The 19,773-nt window shown below is 37.7% G+C and overlaps 1 protein-coding gene across 2 annotated transcripts in view; it reads right to left on the bottom strand.

Moving 5' to 3' along the window:
• me1 (malic enzyme 1, NADP(+)-dependent, cytosolic) overlaps positions 1-19,773 on the bottom strand; it is a 536,434-nt gene that overhangs the window by 191,264 nt on the left and 325,397 nt on the right. The window contains exon 8 of one of the 2 annotated variants that reach the window (XM_069887178.1): positions 942-977. The exons of the other annotated variant lie outside the window; for it this stretch is intronic. Coding sequence (XP_069743279.1) covers positions 942-977 — 36 coding nt within the window. The remainder of the gene's footprint in view (positions 1-941; positions 978-19,773) is intronic. 2 annotated transcript variants of the gene reach the window in all.

Below are 19,773 nucleotides of genomic sequence, written 5' to 3'. Positions count from 1 at the left end.
ACGAGCAGACTGACGCAGGGCACTAGGAACAGACAGTACACCAATCTATTGAGAAGGAGAATCCTGGATACGATCCTACAGGGAAAGTAATCATGGAAGTGGACCAGTGATAGGCTCAGCAGATGAAGCTCACAAACAGGCTGCAGGCAAATGGTCAAAGGACTCACACAGATCACAGGTGATGTGTGATTGAAGGATTCACACCAATCTGCAATCCTGCTGTAAACAGGCTCTTGGGAACCAATGGTATTGGAAGCAGGATTTGAAAGGGCACTGAGAGCAAGAAGGAAACCCAAAGGGCCTCGGGCACTGAAGGCTTCCTATCGTATTGGATGTTTGGGTCTGGACCTCAGTTTGCCAATTGCTTGAACAGGAGTCCTTGTGACTGCAGAGACACTGGAGGCAATTCCACAGACACTTTCTCTGAAGGGCTATCTTTGTTTCTCTCTTATTGTTAGGGGCGACGGGCGATGCTCATAGCGAATCTTTGTCTGCCTTTCAGCAGGGAAAAGTTCAAGTATAAGATATATATTACATTTTTCTATTATTATGTGACAATAAATGGAATCTGCCATCTTGAATCTATTAACCAAGACATTATATTTACTAGCAAAAATGTCACTACTCTATGATTCAGGATTGTAAAACTGTAAAGTCAATATAAAACTCAGATCGTATATTTAGGAAATATTTAAAAGCAACTAGGGAGTTGAGGTGTTCTGCTGAATCACTATGTACTGTGATAATAAATTACACATAAACTTAAAATTAACTGAACTATTCCACTAAGGGTTCATGAGCCTACCACAATCAGTAGTTTTCACTGATATACATCATTAATACTTCAAATCTGATGATTTCTGGATAAAGACTGGATAAAATGTAAGTAACAGATAAGGTTTTAATTGTTAGTATATGATATACTATAAAGGGCTATTTACCGTATACTTCAGCATACCAAGTCGAGTTGTGAAACCCTAAAAAAAAATTTCAAAAATGGTCAGGGGTTCGACTTATACACCGGGAATAATTCTGTGATGTTAAATTCACCAAAAAATAAACAGATTTAATGTCAATTCGGCATACAAGTCGATGCTGGAAGCTCTTCCCCACCACCAGCCCTGCCACTCCGCAACATCTCCCCACTATCTGGAGCTGTCACAACCACTCCTACCTGGGTCCCTGAGGTTGCCATCGCCCCTCCTGCCTGGTAGGCTGAGGCTTTCCTTACTTGCTTAATTTACAGCTTTTTTACTTGCATTTTGGGTGTTTTAAAACTTTTTGGGTTGTTCCTGGGAGGCCCAGACAGCCCAAAAAATGGGGGTTGACTTATATGCCAGATTTGGGTGGGGGTGGGTGTCAATCTATCTGATGGTCAACTTATATGCTGAAATATATGGGAAGTAAATTCCATCCATTTTAATCATTTAAAGTCTTGAAAAGTGGGCAAAGTGGATGCAAAGTACACTTTCAGCTTCACTGAGGTCTTGAAAAATGCTTGTAATATTTTTAAGCAATTGATAATTAACTAAACATTTGAACCTTAATGGAACATTTCATACTAAATGTCACACACCAATACTCATAATCTCCAATTACAATAGCGTTTGGACGTCTAAGAAATGTATATGCAGTGCTTTAAGCAGTGGATTAACATTGCTCTTTCAGCCTTGGAACTGAGTTTGAATTAATCAAAGAGCTCCCAGGCAGTTTTAGGAGTCCTTTGTGAATTGAGGTCACAAGAGCCAGAAAATAACTGAGCTTAGTAAGACCATTTTTTACACGAGGAATTCTCAAACTTGTCTACTCCAAGCCTCCATCCCAGATTAGAAAATTTCCATGGACCCCTGATGAGACCCAAAAAAAGCAATAAAAAGCACATGTTCATTTGAGTGAAGTCACTCCATGCAGCTTATAAATATGTGACGTAGCTCACCCAAGATTGTTTTGTTTCTATGAATCTGTGTTGAGAATTAAATGGGACTGGAGGGCAAAGAGAAAGAATAACTGGGAATTAGGAATGCAGTTAGTGCAATTGGGACCGCAGTTCGAATCCTGCAATGTCTGTAAGAAGTTTGTATGTTCTCCCCGTGTCTGTTGGGTTTCCTCAAGGGCTCTGGTTTCCTCGCACCATTCAAAACGTACCAGCAGTTGTAGGTTAATTAGGTGTAATTGGGCATCACTAGCTCGTCGGCCAAAATGGCCTGTTATCGTGTGGTATGTCTATTTTTAAAAAAATTAATATCCAGGAATTTTGGCATTAATGGAGTGCATTCAGCATTGCTTAATCAGTGGTTTTCAAACTGCCCCCCTAAACTTACATTCCACCTTAAGCAATCCCTATGCCATAGGTGTTCTGTGATTAGTAAGGGATTACTTAATGTGCGTGGGAAGAAAAAGATTGAAAACCACTGTTTTAATCGTACCTAATTAACTTGTTATGTGCATGGTTTCATAACTCCAAAGGCAATGGGCCAATGACAATTTTTCTCAAGCAAAATATTTCAGTTACAATTGGGTCTGGAGCAGTAATTCTCCACCTTCCCTTCCCACTCACATCCCACCTTAAATAATCTCTTACTAATCACAGAGCACTTAGGGATTGCTTAAGGTGGAATGTGAGTCTGGGGGGAGGGGGTGGGAAGTTTGAAAACCACTGGTCTAAATGATGGGGGCCACATCACATATAGGGGGCCACAGCACATATAGAGGGCCACAGACTAAAATCTTTAATAAGGATGGCATGGAAACTGAATGAATTAAATATTTTGGGGGGAAAGGACTTTGGTGCCAGGCTTTTCTGCATAGTTGCCAAGCAATGCATGTTTTTTTTCCATTGTTGGAGGCATTTGGAGACAGCCCAGAATGGCTTGGATATTTGCAGAAAATAAACAATGTTTTCAGAAGATTCCTTGCTTCGACATGATTGTGCTAAACTGACATTGAACCAGGTTTGGCTTTGAATTGCCTTCCAAATAGTTTTCCTCTTTTGCTCTATTGCATTCACTTCCAGGAAATAGGCATGCAGGTCAAAAGGTTTTTCTCCATATTTCTTGCCCCCGTAAGCACCCTCATTTTGCTTCCAGTTTTCATGATGGGTCGTAAATGTATGTTGCCTTCCACTAGCTTTCAGTGAAGGTATGTATTGCCCATTATTTACCATAAAATTTAAGATGACTTTTGAGCTAACCCTTATTCAGAAATAATTTAACCCACGAGTTCCTCGACAAAAAGTTTCAGCAGTGTTCAGTGAAATAATTATCATATGGATTCAGTGCATCTCCCCAAACCTTTCCCTGCCCATGTGATTGATTTGTTTGAATACATTTTCAAACGAAAGCATAAGGGCAAGCAAGCTGAATCAACATTGAGCGATTGTACATATAGATTTAAAAAAGCCCTCGGATTACTTCAAAACCCTTCGAGATAATTTCAGGAGAAGGCCAATGGTCAAACAGATGGTGACTGAAATGTCAAAGAAATTAGAAAAGGGTTTTCTTGCATCATTAAGTGAATTAGTTGTTAAAGTGGAAATGCTCATAATGTTTCTGGGTCACTTATTTTGCCTTCCATGTCCATAATAATATCTGGGATCATGGACGGTAAAGGTGAGATGGTGTTTCTCCAAGACAACAGAGCAGATTTACATAGGTTAAAATATTATTTTATCGTAAAAGCCAACTATCCATATATATTCTGGAAATTCAGGATTGGGTTGGGGGAAAAAACTGTTGCCCAATCAGATTGAATATTAGATTGAGACATTAGCATGTTGGGGGGGCACAAACTCACTCAGTGGGGGAGGGGGGGTTACTGTTACCATCATACGCCCCTCAGATGTAGATGCGGAGAGCACTGCTTTTATGGTGTCAAGCATCATTAGCCACTAGTTATGCTTGATGCATGCTAGTGACACTGGAGGGGTTGGGGGCAGGTCTGATGGCAGGCAATGGCCGCGCACCTTGCTTGGGGAGACAATGCCTGCGGATGCCCACCCCCCCTCCCTTGGTGACCTTGTGCCCAATCTGGTCTTAACTGCTACTGTACCTCCTATCAGATGACAGAAGGGAGAAAAGTTTACTTGAGGGGTATGTGAAGCCCTTCACAATGTTTATTGCTTTCCACATGCATCGTAGCCCTCAATGATCTTTTCCGCTGACCTCACTATCCGCTGCAGGGCCTTACAGTCTGAGGTGGTACAGCTTCCAAATCTAGGCAGTGATACAATTGCTCAGGATGTTCTCAATTCTTCCTCTAGAATGGAGTGAGGATGGAGGGTAGGAGATGAACTTTCTTCAGCCTTCACAGGAAGTAGAAGTATTGGTGGGCTTTGTTGGCTATGGAGCTGGAGTTAAGGGACCAGGTGAAATTCTCCACCATGTGCACATCAAGGAACTTGATACTCTTGACGACCTCAATGGTAGAGCTATAAATGGTCAGTGGAAAATGCTCCCCCAGACTCTCCAGAAGTCGACAACCATCTATTTTATTTTATTAACGCTCAGATACAGGTTGTTGGCTCAGTAGTGACTACACCACATCTCTGCCCACTGGCTCAGCAAGTCCTTTGAGTAATCCCACTGTTTTGAGAAGAATTCGTAAGATGGCAAGGGACATTGAAAAACAATTAGTCATTTCACTGCAATCCAAGAAATTCTCTTCACAATTCGACAAATCCGCTCTGCAGGGATACCACACTCTTCTTACGGCTTGTGTCAGATTCTGGAATGGAAACACGTGATGGAAGAGACGTTGTTTGCCAGAAGGAATAAAACACTAATGGAATGATGGTTTTCGAAGAAATTAATAATGACATAAAAAAAACTATTCCAATCGAGAACGTAGTTGCCTATGCAACTGAGGGTGCTAGTTCAATGTTTGGACAATACAAAGAATTCATCACACACCTGAAAAATGTTATACCTTTAGTCTTTACCTTTACTGTTCTTTGTATCATTTATAGGGAGCAGTTGTAAGAGGACATTTAAATGCTTTGCATTCAATTGTCATAAGAGCAGAACAGTTGACGCAGCTGTTAGCACAATGCCCTTGCAGCCAGCAATCTGAATTAGGATTCCATTCCTGCACTCACTGTCAGGAGTTTGTACATTCTCCCCGTGTCTGCATGGGTTTTCTCCAGGGGCTCCAGTTTCCTCTCATCATTCAAGACGTACCTGAGGTGTAGGTTAATTTGATTGTAAATTGGACAGCACGAATTTGTGGGCAGAAATGGCCTGCTATCGTGCTGTAGGTCTTAAAAAATTTTTTTTAAAACTAAAGAATGTAAACTTTAAAATCCCATGCCCTTCAAGACCATCTATTCTGACAGCTGTGTGAAGAAAATGACAAACATTTCCAGATGCTCCTGCTGCTCAAAGGAAATAGTCTTCGTTGGTTTGTCACACTCTAGGACACTATTATTTCCTTTCTTTCTCATAACGAGCATGGAGAAAAACTTGTTGATGCAAAGGCAGACAGATTTTATTTGGTAGATATGTTTGACAACTCTATTTATTGATCAAGACTTTTACAGGGTACACACAAATAACTTCATTGATAGTAAGGATAATTGATAGTAAGATAGTCAGGAACTTTTACAATTTGCAAATCTGAACATGAACACAGAAGCATTGAAGGATGATGACATTACTGTTTATGTGAAACACCTGATGCAAATAAATGCAGATCTGCAGTGAAGATTTAATGACCTATTGAAACTCAATATCCCATATTGGATATTAGACCCAATTGAGGAATAACCCACCAATGTTGATGCAGAAATTCAACAGAGGTTGATTAATCTTCATAGTGACGTAATTGCGCAATGCAAGTTCAATCAATTTTTAAAATTTTGACGGTTAAGAGTGTTCTGCCGAATAGATTTCAAACTGTGGTTTTTTTTTATTGCCCTTTCCTCAACATACTTAATTGAATGTGGATTCAGCAAGGTAGTTTCCTTGATAAAATCCAGGAACAGGCTTGCTATCACAGCAAAACGTGACCTTCAATTATCATTACCCCATTTGGAACCTGACATTTTTTTAAAAACTTGCACAGAAACATTAAGCTCAAGGATCTCACTAAAATTTTCATTTTTTAAGAATAATTTTTTAAAGTTTTTTTTAGATCAAGTTTTCACATAACAAGTTTTATGCTTTAGATTGCCTATTGCGACTACCTTCACAAGATCACACGGAATGAAAAAAAAGTCCCTATTTCTTTTGTACATCAAAAACACATTAGAATAATTAGGGTTAATCCATTTAATTTAGATGGAGTATAATATAATTGATGGAGAAAATTATATTGAACGATTTGGTATCTAACATTAACTGTATTTGTCACACTTTCTTGACACAATTTTAACCATATTTCCTCTTGAATTTGTATATTTAAATCTTTCTCCCATCGTATTTTTGATTTATATAAATCTTTTCTCTTTGTGGTTTCTTGTGATCTTATTAGTATTAGTAATAAATTTATATGTTACAATATCTTCAAATTGACTTCATTTTTGAAGTCTCATATCTGTTCCAAATTTCTTTATTTAAATACAATTTTAATTGATAATATGCAGAAATTTTATTATTATGAATATTGCATTTATCATTTAATTGCTCAAAAGTTAAAAAAACAAATATTTTTTTTATCCTCTGTATATCTTTACTGAACCAATTATCAAATAAAGAATTATTCAAAGTAAAAGGAAAAAAGTTACTTATATTTTAACAACTTTTGGTAATTGATAATTTTTAATTCCTCTCTTAATATGGATTCCATTCCATATTTTTAATAAATGTTTTAAAACTAATGTCTCCTTAGTTCCTTTGAACAACTCACTATTCCATTTATACAGAATTTGCTCTGGGATAAATTCACCAATTTTATTCATTTCAATCTGAAACCAAGCTGCTTTTTCACCCCTTTGATAACAGGAGGACAAAAATCTCAATTGAGCTAGTTTGAAATAATTCTTAATATTTGGTCATCTTAGTCCTCCCTGATCAAATTTCCACATTAATTTTTCCAAACCAATTCTTGATATCTTACCTTTCCAAATAAACTCTCGTATTATTTTATTCAAACTTGAAAAGAATAATTCTGGTACATGAATAGGTAACAATTGAAATAAATATTGTAATCTCAGAAAAATATTCATTTTAATACAATTCACTTGTCCTATTAACATTAATGGCAAATCTTTTCATCTTCTCCAATCTTCTTCCAACTTTTCTAATAATGGCAAATAATTAAACTTAAGCAAATTATTATTTCTATTAAATTTTATTCCCATATATTTAATTGCACCATTTTTCCATTTAAATTTTGTCAATCTTTTACACTGAGAATAATCCATATCCACCATAGGCATAACTTCACTTTTGTCAATATTGACTTCATAACCCAATCCTAGTCCATATTGTTTTAATCCCTCATTCAATTCATTTAACAATATTTCAGGTCTCGCTAATTATACTATAACATCATCTGCCAATAAACTAATTTTATTATTTTTATTACCTACTTCAAAACCTTTAATTTCTTTATCAGTTCTAATTAATTCTGCTAATGGCTCGATTGCTAATACAAATTAAAAAAGGTAATAATGGGCAATCTTGTCTAGAAAAATTTCTAAAAAAAAGGGTTTTGATATATGTTTATTTGTCATCACTTTTGCTTTTGGCTGATCATATAATGCCTTTATCAAATTTCTAAAAGTATTTGAAATCCCAAAAGCATTAAGTGTTTCCAAATAAAAAGTCTCATTCCAATCTACCAAATGCTTTCTCTGCATCTAATCCTACCACTACAGCTGGGATCTTTCTATTTTGTGTTATAGTTATCAAACTTAAAAATTTAACAATATTTTATGCTGCTCTTCTATTCCTAATAAAACCAGTTTGATCCATATTTATTAATTTTGGCAAAAAAAATTCAGTTAACCTGTGAGATAGTAATTTTGATAGAATTTTGTAATCTGTATTCAATAATGATGTAGGACTATATGAAGAACATTGTTAACAATCTTTCCCTTTCTTCGGAATCACTGTTATTAATGCGGTTTTAAATTATTCTGGTAAATTATGTACCTTTTTCATTTGGTATAATACTTCCATAAATATGGGTATTAATAACTTCTTAACTCTTTATAAAATTCTGGTGGAAAACCATCTTTGCCTGGTGCCTTATTATTCTGTAAAGATATTAGGTTCTCATAAACTTCTATTTCAGAAAAAACTTCAGATAACCTTAACTTTTCATCTTTTAGCACAGGTAGTTAACTTGTCTCAAATAATCTTTTATTTTATTATTATCTTTCATAGATTCTGAAAGATAAAGTTTAGCACAACAATCCTTAAGATTATAATTTATTTTCTGTGTTTTATAAGTAATCTGACCTGTAGGTTTCTTAGTTGCAGTTATTGTTCTAGAAATTTGTTTTTTTTAATTGCCATGCTAAAACTTTATGAGCCCTTTCACCCAACTCATATTTTTGTCTCGATCTCATTAAATCTCTTTCCATTCTACAAGTCCGTATTGTATTAAATTTTTATTTCTTTGACTCTAGAAATTTTCTCTTCTCCTCATCTTTTTGCACTTGAATAAATTCATTATTTTTTTATCTAACTGATCTACTTCTTTCATTTAATCTTTCTTTACTTTAGAAATATAGCTTATTATTTGACCTCTTAAATATGCCTTCATATAGTCCCATAATACAAACTTACTTGTAACTGAATCTTTATTGGTTGCAAGAAAACAAAATTATTTGTTGCCTCATACAATCACAAAATCTTTTTTCTTCAATAGCGTTGTATTTAGCCTCCATATATAGTCTATCTTTTGCTCTTCATCCAAAAAAATTGACAAAATTAAAGGTGAATTATCCATTAAAACTCGTGCTTGATATTCCACCTTTTGTACTCTATGTTGAAATTGTGTAGAAATTAGAAACTTATCTATTCGTGAATATGTTTTGTATTGAAAAGAGAAAAATAATCCCTTTCATTAGGATAAACCTTTCTCTAATATCCACTAGGTTTATATCTTTCATTAAATCTCTTACTATTTTTACTACTTTATTTTTCGTCACTTTATCTCCTGACCTATTTTATTTAGGGTTTAAAGCAAATTAAAATACTTCCATAGTATAACTTTCCCCATAGCATTAGATAGATGCATAAAACCATCTTGCATAAATTTACCATCATCTACATTTGGTTTGAATACATGCATTACGGTCCAAATGTTCTGAATAGATCTGACAATTTACCATAACTTATCTTCTGTACAGGCACAATTGAGAGTTTGCAGTTATCTGCACTGGCTCCAGTAAGACAACTTGTCAATACCAAGGCTTCAGTACTGTTTTCATCTGCCATTTTTCTTGTCATTTGTTTGGGACCATACATGTCTCATAACCAGAACAATCGCTCATCTTTGGTATTAAATATTTTCATTTATTGTTGTCCTTCCTCAAAACATTAGGCGCTTTAGCTAATTTACTCTGAGCACCAGATAACTTTGAGCCTTCTAGTACCCTATATTGGACCATGACAGCCTTCTGTACATAAGCTGTAGAAATTCTATACTTGTTGCCAAAATGCTTCTTTAGTAATGACTTAGCCTGTTTGAATCCTTCCTTTGGAGCCAATTCCGTTGGCTCTTTCCAAGATCTTGTGGTGGTCTACCTGTGAACTACTGCAAATAATATAAACAATTCTCTGAGCTTTGATACAATTTCAAAACTGCGTTCAAAGCTTTTCAAAAATGCTTGGTATTCAAGTGGGTTATCATCAAAAACTGAAATCTTTCTCTTGGACAAAGAGAGACTCAGTAATTGCATTAACGATGCAACTATTTCATCTTGGCATGCCAGGGCAAAAGTTACATTGTTCACCCTGATTTCTAAAACCTGCCGGAAGCAGGCGCTAGTCAGTTTCATAAGATTGCATTAGGGTCACATCTCTGTCCAATGCAGTCATTATTGGAGTTTGAGATCTGGCACCATGCCTTAACCTGATTAGTTCGAGATCTTGCACATCTTTTAACCACGGCACTGGCTCAGCCCCGTGCCTCAACGTCTATTTCAAGTATGTATTGTGGTTGTAGCACTGGCCCAGCCTTGATATTCAATATTGTCTTTTTCTATTGACCTTCCTCAAGGTGTGATGCTTTAGATAATTTACTTCAAGCACCAGATACTAATAAGCCTCAGAGAGCTTTCGACCTGGCCTGTTTAACAGCAATTTCTGTGTCCAGTTCCAGTAGCTCCTTTTGCCTTCTTAACTACCTCTTCCACTCTTCTAAGTCGAATTTAATGTGAAGGAATTATTTTCTTGCTTCAAGAGTTGCTGCGTCTACCTGAATCTTTAGACTTACAGATTCAGTACCTGAAGCTCTGGAGCCTAATCTAGAAATCCTCTTGCATCTCCTGCTTCCAGCATTTGACATACTACCCTTGGGTTTCATTAGGTCCTGTACATCAGATGTTGCCTTAATATCTGACCCTGTCTCCATTTTGATTGCTCATCCTCTTCACCACCATCTTGTGGCTCAGCTTCAGCCATTTCCTTGTGGCTGATCTGGGTTTCTATTCGTGTTCTTGCAGTAATTCTGTGGGATCTGCATCCACAACAGCTGTAACCACCTTATCTATATTCTCAATCAACCTTGCTTGAAAAGTCGCTTTGTTTCCACTTGACACTAATTTATAACTTTGCAATTCTTCTATTAATTATTTTTTCTTCATCTTCTCAACACGTAGCTCCTTAAGTGCAGCAGCCATCTTATCCATCTGGTCAATCGTTGCACTCAGATATCAAACATACACAACAACTGTTACAAAACCAAAACAATTTACAAAGGACAAGCGGCAGTTTCTCCAAACTGTTCTAACTTGCAATATACACACAGAGGAATCCTGTAGTGAGGTTTATCATTTATTCAACGGTTATACTGCTGTTAATGTTTGTTCCTCCTTCTTTGATATGCTCTAAACAGAGCCCAAATTAGCTAGTCTGAATTCCAAATCCAATTTCCTAATTACTATGTCTTCTATTCCATCTTTTATTGACTAATGAGACAATTGTCCTTTTTATTGACTAAATATTGTGACTATCTTCCTTAATAATCACTTGGAAAGATTTGAGTGTCATTATTTATGACTCATTCAAGTCCATACGAAAGTCAAGTTGAGTTTTTCACGGTTAATAAAACTTTATATCAATAACTACATTGCTACTAAATTCTTATACAATTCTAAAACTATGATAAAGACAATTAAACAATGCTTAAACATTGCTTAAAACCATGACTAACAGTCAATAAAAGTTTTCAGACCATCTCAAATCTTTCCATCTTCACAGAACAAAGAAAATTCAAAACTGAATGTTATCTCAAAAACACACAGAAAGCTAGCCATAAATTTGAAACTGGCTGTTATGAGTAGACATTCAAAGAATGCGTAAAAAATATCTCCTGGCTGCTTGCAGAATAGACTTGCAAGTCATTTTAACCATTACATTGTCTAATAACCTATTGTGTACAAACCAATGCACTCAAATAAACTTTTTTTTAAATTTGTTCTTACATGTTCATGTTCTCTTCTTCCCTACATGTTCAATAATAATGATTTCCTATTTGTCAGTTTGGGAAGCACAAGCCACAGTTGTTTTGCTCAAGATTAAAAGCCTCATTTTTCTTTCACTTTGTGTAACATAATTTTTTTCATTGTGGGCAGTGTGTAGGAGAGAAGTATGGAAGAAATCAACAAAACTTGATTGCTTCACAAGGAAATTTGACTCTTCACAAATTTTGAGAAGAGTCCCAAAAGAAAGGCTGAAAATGACTGGTCTAAATCACTGATCAAACAAATGAAGAGAAATAAAGCCTGGAGATGAAAGTAAACCTGCAGAAGTGATGGAAACGAACAAAAGTCTTCAGATGCTGTGATTGTAGTAAAAACACAAAAATGCTGGAGGAACTCAGCTGGGCTCGCAGCATCCATAGGAGGTAAGATATAAGAAGGCCTAAGCCCTTCTTCAAGGTATGAGCATAAAGCAGACAGGCACCTGAATAAAAAGGTTGGGGAGAGAAGGAAGGAAAGGGTTGGGGGGGGGGGTGGAATGACGAAAGCAGAGGCTAACAGTCATTGTTGGATATAGATAGAAGGGCATAAGAGGAAAGGTGAGAATTGATCAGTAGCAGTGGTGGATCTGTGAATGCAAGGCCATTTACTAAGGCACCTAGAATTACCAAGGCTGTTTGTTTTTTTGTGAACAAGCTGAAGCCCCAAGTGAACCCTCATTGAAAAGTCCTGAACTAATCCTTACTGAAGAATGACAGGCATGAACCAAAGAACATTACAACACAGAAACAGGCCTAGTCCCACTGACCTGCAACCAGTCCACAGCCCTCCATACCTCTCCCATCCATGTACCTTTACAAATACTTAAAGTTAAAATTGAGCTCACATTCACCACTTCAGCTGGCAGCTCGTTACACACTCGCATCACCCTCTGAGTGAAGAAGTTCCTCTTCATGTTCCCCATAAACCTTTCCCCTTTCACATTTAACCCACATCCACTGGTTTCTATCTCAACCACCCTCAGTGGAAAAAGCCTACCGCTACCTATATTCACCCTATCCTTCTCATAATTTTAAATACCTCTATTAAATCTCGCCTCATTCCTCTAAACTCCAGGGATAAAGTCCTAACTAGTAACTCAGTTCCAGAAGTCCAGGCAACATCCTCATAAATCTTCTCTGTACTCTATCTTATTGGTATCTTTCCTGTAGTTAGGTGACCAAAACTGCACACAGTACTCCAAATCTGGCCTCACCAATGTCTTATACAACTTTACTATAACATCCCAAATCCTATACTCAGTACTGTGATTATGAAGGCAATATGCCAAAAGATCTCTTTACAAACCTATCGACCAGTGATGCCACTTTTAGGGAATTATGTGTCTGTATTCCCAGATCCCTCTGTTTTATCACACTCCTCAGTGCCCTACTATTTACCGTGTAATTCCTATGTTGGTTTGTCCTTCCAAAATGCAACATCTCACATCAATTTCCATCTGACATTTTACAGTCCATTTTTCCAGCTGGTCCAGATCCCTCTGCAACCTTTGAAAACCTTCTTCACTGTCCAATCTCCACGTCATCTGCAAATTTGCCGATCCAATTTACCACATTATCATCCAGATCACTGATATAGATACAAACAACAATTGTTCCAGCATGATCCAAGAGGGACACCACTCGTCACAGGCCTCCAGTCCAGCCATTGTCAAATCCAGTTCACTACTTCATCATGAATACCTAGAGTCTGAACCTTCCCGACTAACCTCCCATGTGGAATTTGTCAAGGGCCTTACTAAAGTCCATGCAGACAACATCCACAGTCTTTAGTTCATCAATTTTCCTGGTAACCTCTTCAAAGCAATGCCACTCCTCCCCGTTCTAATGTATCTAAATCAACAGAAGCCGGAACATTGATCTGCCAGTCCCGCCCCTCCTAAAACCAACTTTCACTAATGGCTACAACATCATAATTCCACTTACCAATCCATGATCTCACTCGTCTACCTTTTCTACAATATTCACTGCATTGAAATAGATGCACCTGGGAACATTTCCACCACATACAACCCTTTGACTTCTAACTTTATATGTAATTTTCACATAATCCTTTCCCTCTGTAACTCTAGCTCTCTCGTTCCCATTCTCCTGCTAATCAAGTTTTAAACCCACTATCCCCCTCCCTCCCCTCCCCGGAGCAGCCCTAGCAAACCTTTTTGGAAGGATATTAGACCCCCCTCCAGTTCAGATGCAAACCTTCCCATTAGAACAGGCCCCACTTTCCCTGGAAGAGAGCCCAATGATCTAGAAACCTGAAGCCCTCGCTCCCTCCTGCACCATCTTTCGCCACGTGTTATGAGAACTGACAATCTCCACTAGGATCCCGCTGGCTGAAACCACCTTGATTACATTCAGACTATGCGTCTCAGTATGTATGTGCAAATGCACGAGTAGTCCAGAGTCACACAAATCAGAAAAAAAAAATCCAGTCGGTCTTTGACCTCAGCTGGGACATCAGCAGGAGAGATCCACCAGTTGGACAGGATTGTGTAAAACCAGAATCAGTAAAGTTCCGTCTGTTCCTCAAGTAGACACAAAAATTTAGTCTCAGGGTGTCTGTTTTCAACTTTTCTTAAACTGAAACAACATGCCAAGAAGAGTTCATGTATTGTGACAAACAGTTAAGTAACCTAAGTGATTAAAAAGGGACATATACCTACGGGTGTTCTCATTCAATGTATGGTTGATTTATTTTACACCATTCCGACTGATAACAGGTCTATGTTAGTTGACAGCGCAAGGTGGTGAAACAATGGTTCATTTCCTTCAGTGACAAAACCACAAAGCTGCCTGTCCTTGGGATACATTTTATCTGATATATTGACAAGGGAAGTAAAAATATTTTTGTGAAGTACAAACATTGGAATAGAATAGATATTCTTATTAGTCATTACATTCATTTCTATTAGCATGTCCATCCATCAGTTTCATTTCAATCAAAACCAGTATGAGTATAAAGCAATGTGAAGATTGTTATTTTTTTCCAAAATAGTTTTGATGAAACAGCTCCTGCAATTAAAACTCATTTTAAGGGGCCACATCAAAAACATTTAAAACTAATTTTTAAAATTGCATAAAGCAGTTAACAAATGCGAAATAATAGATACGTCAACCATTCTGTTGAAGCGAAGATGAGAGGTTATTTTCAGATGCAATATATCAATTGATTTGCACATTTACAGAATCCTTAATCTATTTATTACTTTGCATTTGTTACCTGATTTATGCAATTTTATATCAGTTTTCGATATAATCACAAAACACTATAGAAAGAGACCCATCAACCATCTAGTCTGACAAACCATTATTCCACCTCATCCTACCAGCCTGCACCCAGACCATAGCCCTCCATAAGCCTCCCACCCAAGTATCCAAATTTCACTTAAATGTTGAAATCGAACCCGCATCCGCCAGTTCTGCTGTCAGCTCATTCCATGCTCCCACAAGTCTGAGTGAATCCTGCCCCCTCTTCCCTAAACCAATATTCCTCTTAAATATTTTGACTTTCATCCTAAACCCATGTCCTTCAGTTTATGTGTCACCTAACCCCAGTGGAAAAAGCTGGATTGTGTTTACCCCATTCATACCCCTCAATTTTGCATATATCTATCAAATGTCCCTTCATTCTCTGATGCTTCAGGGAATAAAGTCCTAACTTACTGAACACTTCCCAACAACTCAGCTCCTCAAGTCGCAGCATCATCTTTGTAAATTTTCTCACTCTTTCAATCTTATTGATATTCTTCCTGTAAGTAGGTGACTAAGTAGGTGCATAGTATTCCACATTTGGCCTCACCAATCCCTTATATACAACTTAAACATATATACCAAGAACTGCACTCAATACATTGATCTATGAAGGCCAATGTGCCAAATGCTCTCTTTATCAACATATACACAATTTCTTAAACCTTCTGTTACATATGTATCTGTATTCCCAGATCTCTCTGTTCTACTGCATGCTACTTTTCCAAAAGTGCAGTTCCAACACCTCCAGCCATTTTACAGTATGGAAGTCCCAGCCAATATTCATAAAACTTAAATCGCCTTTCACCATCTTAGGCTTCTTGCAACTATCTGCTTCCTCTCAACAAATTTGCTCCTCCAATTCCTGTTGACTATTGGGTGGTCAATAATATAATTCCATTAATGTGGCCATCCCTTTCTCATTTCCTAGTTCCACTCAAAGAGCCTCAGAACATTCATGACATTTTCCCTGACTAGCAATGCTTCTCCTCCCATTTCATCCCTCTTACTTGATCACATCTAAAACAAGCAGAACCCCAGAGCACTGAGCTGCCAGTCCTGCCCGCTGTGCAGCCAAGTCTCGCTAATGGCCACAATGACATAATTCCACATGCTGATCCATGCTATCCAAGTTCATCCATCTATAATACTCCTTTCGTAGATACAACCCAGAACATTATTCGCATCACGTTCAGCTTTCTATTTCTGTCTTTCACTTCAGGCTTAACATGTTTTTCTCTCCACTATCTGCTTTGTTTCTAATTCTACTGTAACTCTAGCTTAACACACCCCACCACCACTTCTGCCCCCTCCCTGCTGCCCTAGAGCAGCATTAGCAAGCCTTCCCAGAAGGATACTGGTCCTCCTCCAGTTCAGATGCCATCCATGCTGCTGGCACAGGTCCCATCCTCTCTGAACATTCACTGTTGCAATTAATGCAAGAACAAAGTAACATTTCAATGGGACAAGCAGACCATTTGGTCTGGAGTAATTAATGGCTAACCAAAGGAAGAATATCTAGAGGAGGTCAGCAGGTCAGGCAGCATAGGTAGTCAGTGAACATTTGGTTTGGGACCTGTTTACAAGACTAAAATAAAGATTATAATTAAGTTAGGGTAGCTTAGGGGGAGTTTCTAGGCTTGATACCTGTTGGTTAAAAAAAGTGAAATATAACCTGAAGAAATCAGTAACATACAGATCAGAACCTTTTGAAATGATTTTCAAACAATCTTGTTATATTGCACGAGGACATCATTTATATGCATAGAGTTGGGGTAGAGTATCAGCATGGTTAAAGAACTGGTTAAAGAGAAGGCTGAGGTTTGGGATAAATGGGTATTTTCTGGTTGACCTAAGTGAGCAGAGTGCTGCAAGAGTCAACTCCGAGAACTGTACACAATATACATAAACAATTTGGACAAAGGGACATGGTCAAAGTTACCTGATGACACTAAACTGACAACAAAAGCATATAGTGCAGAGAATGTGGAGAGTCTGCAAAGAGACATGTTAGGTGATTGGGCAAGGGTCTGGCAGATGAGGCATAATGTTGGTAAATGAGAGATCATCCACTTTAGAAGAAGAAATAGTTCTGTTTAATATTTAAATGGTGAAAGATTGTATCATGCAGAGGAATTTGAAAGTGCTTGAGCTAGAAAAGCCAAAGGCTGGTTGCAGGTCCAACAAGTAATTAAGGCAAATAGAATATTACCTTCACTGCTAGAGAGATTACATTTAAAGCCCAAGGATGTTCTGATGCAACTATTCAGTATACTGGAGAGGCTGCACCTGCATTCTGTTTTAGTCACCTTATTTGAAATCAAGTTGCTGAAATTCAAAATAATGAGAGGGGATCTTGTAGAATGAAAATTATGGAATAAGATAGAGGCAAGAAAGTTGTTTCCACTGGTTGGCGAGGTGAGAACAAAAACTCAGGGTCATAGCATCAAGATTCTGGGGAGAAAATTAGGATGGAGATGAGGAGAAACTTATTTTTCCAGAAAGTAGTGAATCAGTGGAATTCTCAGCCCAAGAAGCAATAGAAGCTGCCTCATTAAAAGCAGTTAAGACAGAGTTGAATACAGTTTTGCATAGTAGAGCAATTAATGGTTTATGGGAAAAGCCAGGGAGGTGGAGCCAAGCCCACAGCCAGATCATTCATGATTGATGGAGCAGGCTCGACTGCTCAGATGGCCCAATCTTGGTCATAATTACATAACATTACGACTTTACCATATTCCAATTTTGAGCAACTGAATGTAATTGAGAATCATAAACTCTCTCATTTTAGCTCTTCCAATGAAAGAACTGAAAACCTACCTGCTTCGGGCAGGTCAACATCAAATAGAATTTGGTCAAAATATCCAAAGTATTGAATGAGCAAGCCAAATAGCCTCCTTCATACCATTCCGTGATTGTATGATCCTGATTTACTGCTACAAGACTACAGAAAGTAATACAATTTCGGTCTGTAGGAGTGTGTGGAGCAAAATCAATGGAATTTTGAACAGAAACACATAAATCAACCCCTGAAATTGTGCAGCTAAGGATTAGATAATATTTGGAAAGCCAAGTTTCCTGCTACAAGAGGTATGCCACATTGAAAGAAGCAACCTTCATTACAATCACAGGTGAGTTTCACTTGAAGGAAATCCAATCACTTTTTTATTTGCTTTGTATTTTACAATGAGCCTTTATTCGCATCATATCGGAAAATATTCAACGTGCACCCGATTAAATATCAGGGTAAAAGAAAGCACATAAGGATAAAGGCTGAAAAGGCTGCAAAAAAATTCACCACCAGCAGAAAGGAAATGCATTTAGATGGCTTCAAGTTTTGACATGTCAATGTCAGGAGAAATAATTGGAAGAGTTGGCCAAAGAACTCAATCGTAACTTCTCTTAGCAGCTTGACTCTTTGCAAAGTAATATATACTTTTAATGATTAAAACAAAATTTTATTTCAAGGTGGTTAAACAAATAATGGAATTTAAAGCAATGAAGAAAATGTGCTGTAACAGACAGACTCTGATTGTGATACCAACACTTGTATTATTTTACGGACAGTCTCATTCAATTCCTCATAAGGGCTCAGATAATCCTCTCCCATAAAAACCACCAATTCTGACTATTGAATAGATTAACCATAACCCAGCCAAGTAATTTGCACTAGTTATACAAAATACTGCAAATAAGATAAATTTAATGCATTATATTAAAACATCCAACATTAAGGTTGTTTTTATGGATTGGAAGCCCATGACTAGTGGTGTGGCACAGGGTTTAATGCTGGGCCCATTGCTGTTTGTCATCTGGGTCAATGATTTACATAAAACCTTACATGGGTGCCATGATTAGCAAGTTTGCGGATGATACTAGTATGTCAGGTATTACAGATAGCAAAGTTGCCAAAGATTGCAGCATGATCTCGATTGGTTGGGCTAGCAGACAGTGGAATGGTTGATGGAATTTAAAAGAGAAATGCAAGGTGCTGCATTTTAGGAGGTCTAATGTGGGTAGGACATACACAGTAAATGGTCAGGATCTGAGGAGTGCTGTTGATCAGAAGGATCTAGAGGTACAGGTACAAAGTACTTTGAAAATGGAGTCACGTGTAGATAGGGTGGTCAAGGCGGCATTCAGCACATTGGCCTTTATTAATCAGCAAACTGAGTATCAAAGTTGGGAGGTCACGTTCCATTTGTATAAGACATTGATGAGGCCCCATTTGGAGCATGGTATTTAGTTTTGGTCACCGTGCTACAAGAAATATTTTGTCATGCTGTAGAGGGCACAGAGAAGACTGACAAGGATGTTGCCAGGACTGAGCTATAGGGAGAGGTCGAGAAGGTTAGGGCTTTATCCCTTGAAGCACAGGAGGATGAGGGGCGATTCCAAGAAGGTTTACACAATCATGAGAGGCATGGATTTGGTGAACACAGAGTATTTTGCCTGGAGTAGGGAAAATCAATAACTAGAGGACATAACCATATAACCATTTACAGAGCGGAAACAGGCCATGTTGGCCTTTCGAGTCCGCCATAGGTTTAATTTAAGGCGGTGGGGGTCGAGAGGCAGAGGAAATTAATAGGAACCAGAGAGGAGGTGATTTTTTTTCTGATGATGATTATATAGAATGGGCTGCCAGAGGTGGCGGCTGAGGCAGGTACTATTAAAATGTACGAGAAAAATTGGGACACGTACATGGATTGGACAGATTTAGAGGGATATGGGCGAAACTCAGGCAGGTGGGGCAAGTGTGGGTGACATAGTGTAGTTAATTTAGGCTGAAGGGCCATACTCTACAGGCCTGATGCTTAAATATAATACTCCAGTAAATTTCTGAAACAATTTATCCTGAGATTACATTAGCTA

The sequence above is a fragment of the Narcine bancroftii genome, chromosome 6 (genome assembly GCF_036971445.1).
Source record: "Narcine bancroftii isolate sNarBan1 chromosome 6, sNarBan1.hap1, whole genome shotgun sequence".
Taxonomy (NCBI): domain Eukaryota; kingdom Metazoa; phylum Chordata; class Chondrichthyes; order Torpediniformes; family Narcinidae; genus Narcine; species Narcine bancroftii.
The sequence above is the reverse complement of the archived record's forward strand: the minus strand, read 5'-3'. Positions and strand labels throughout refer to the sequence as shown.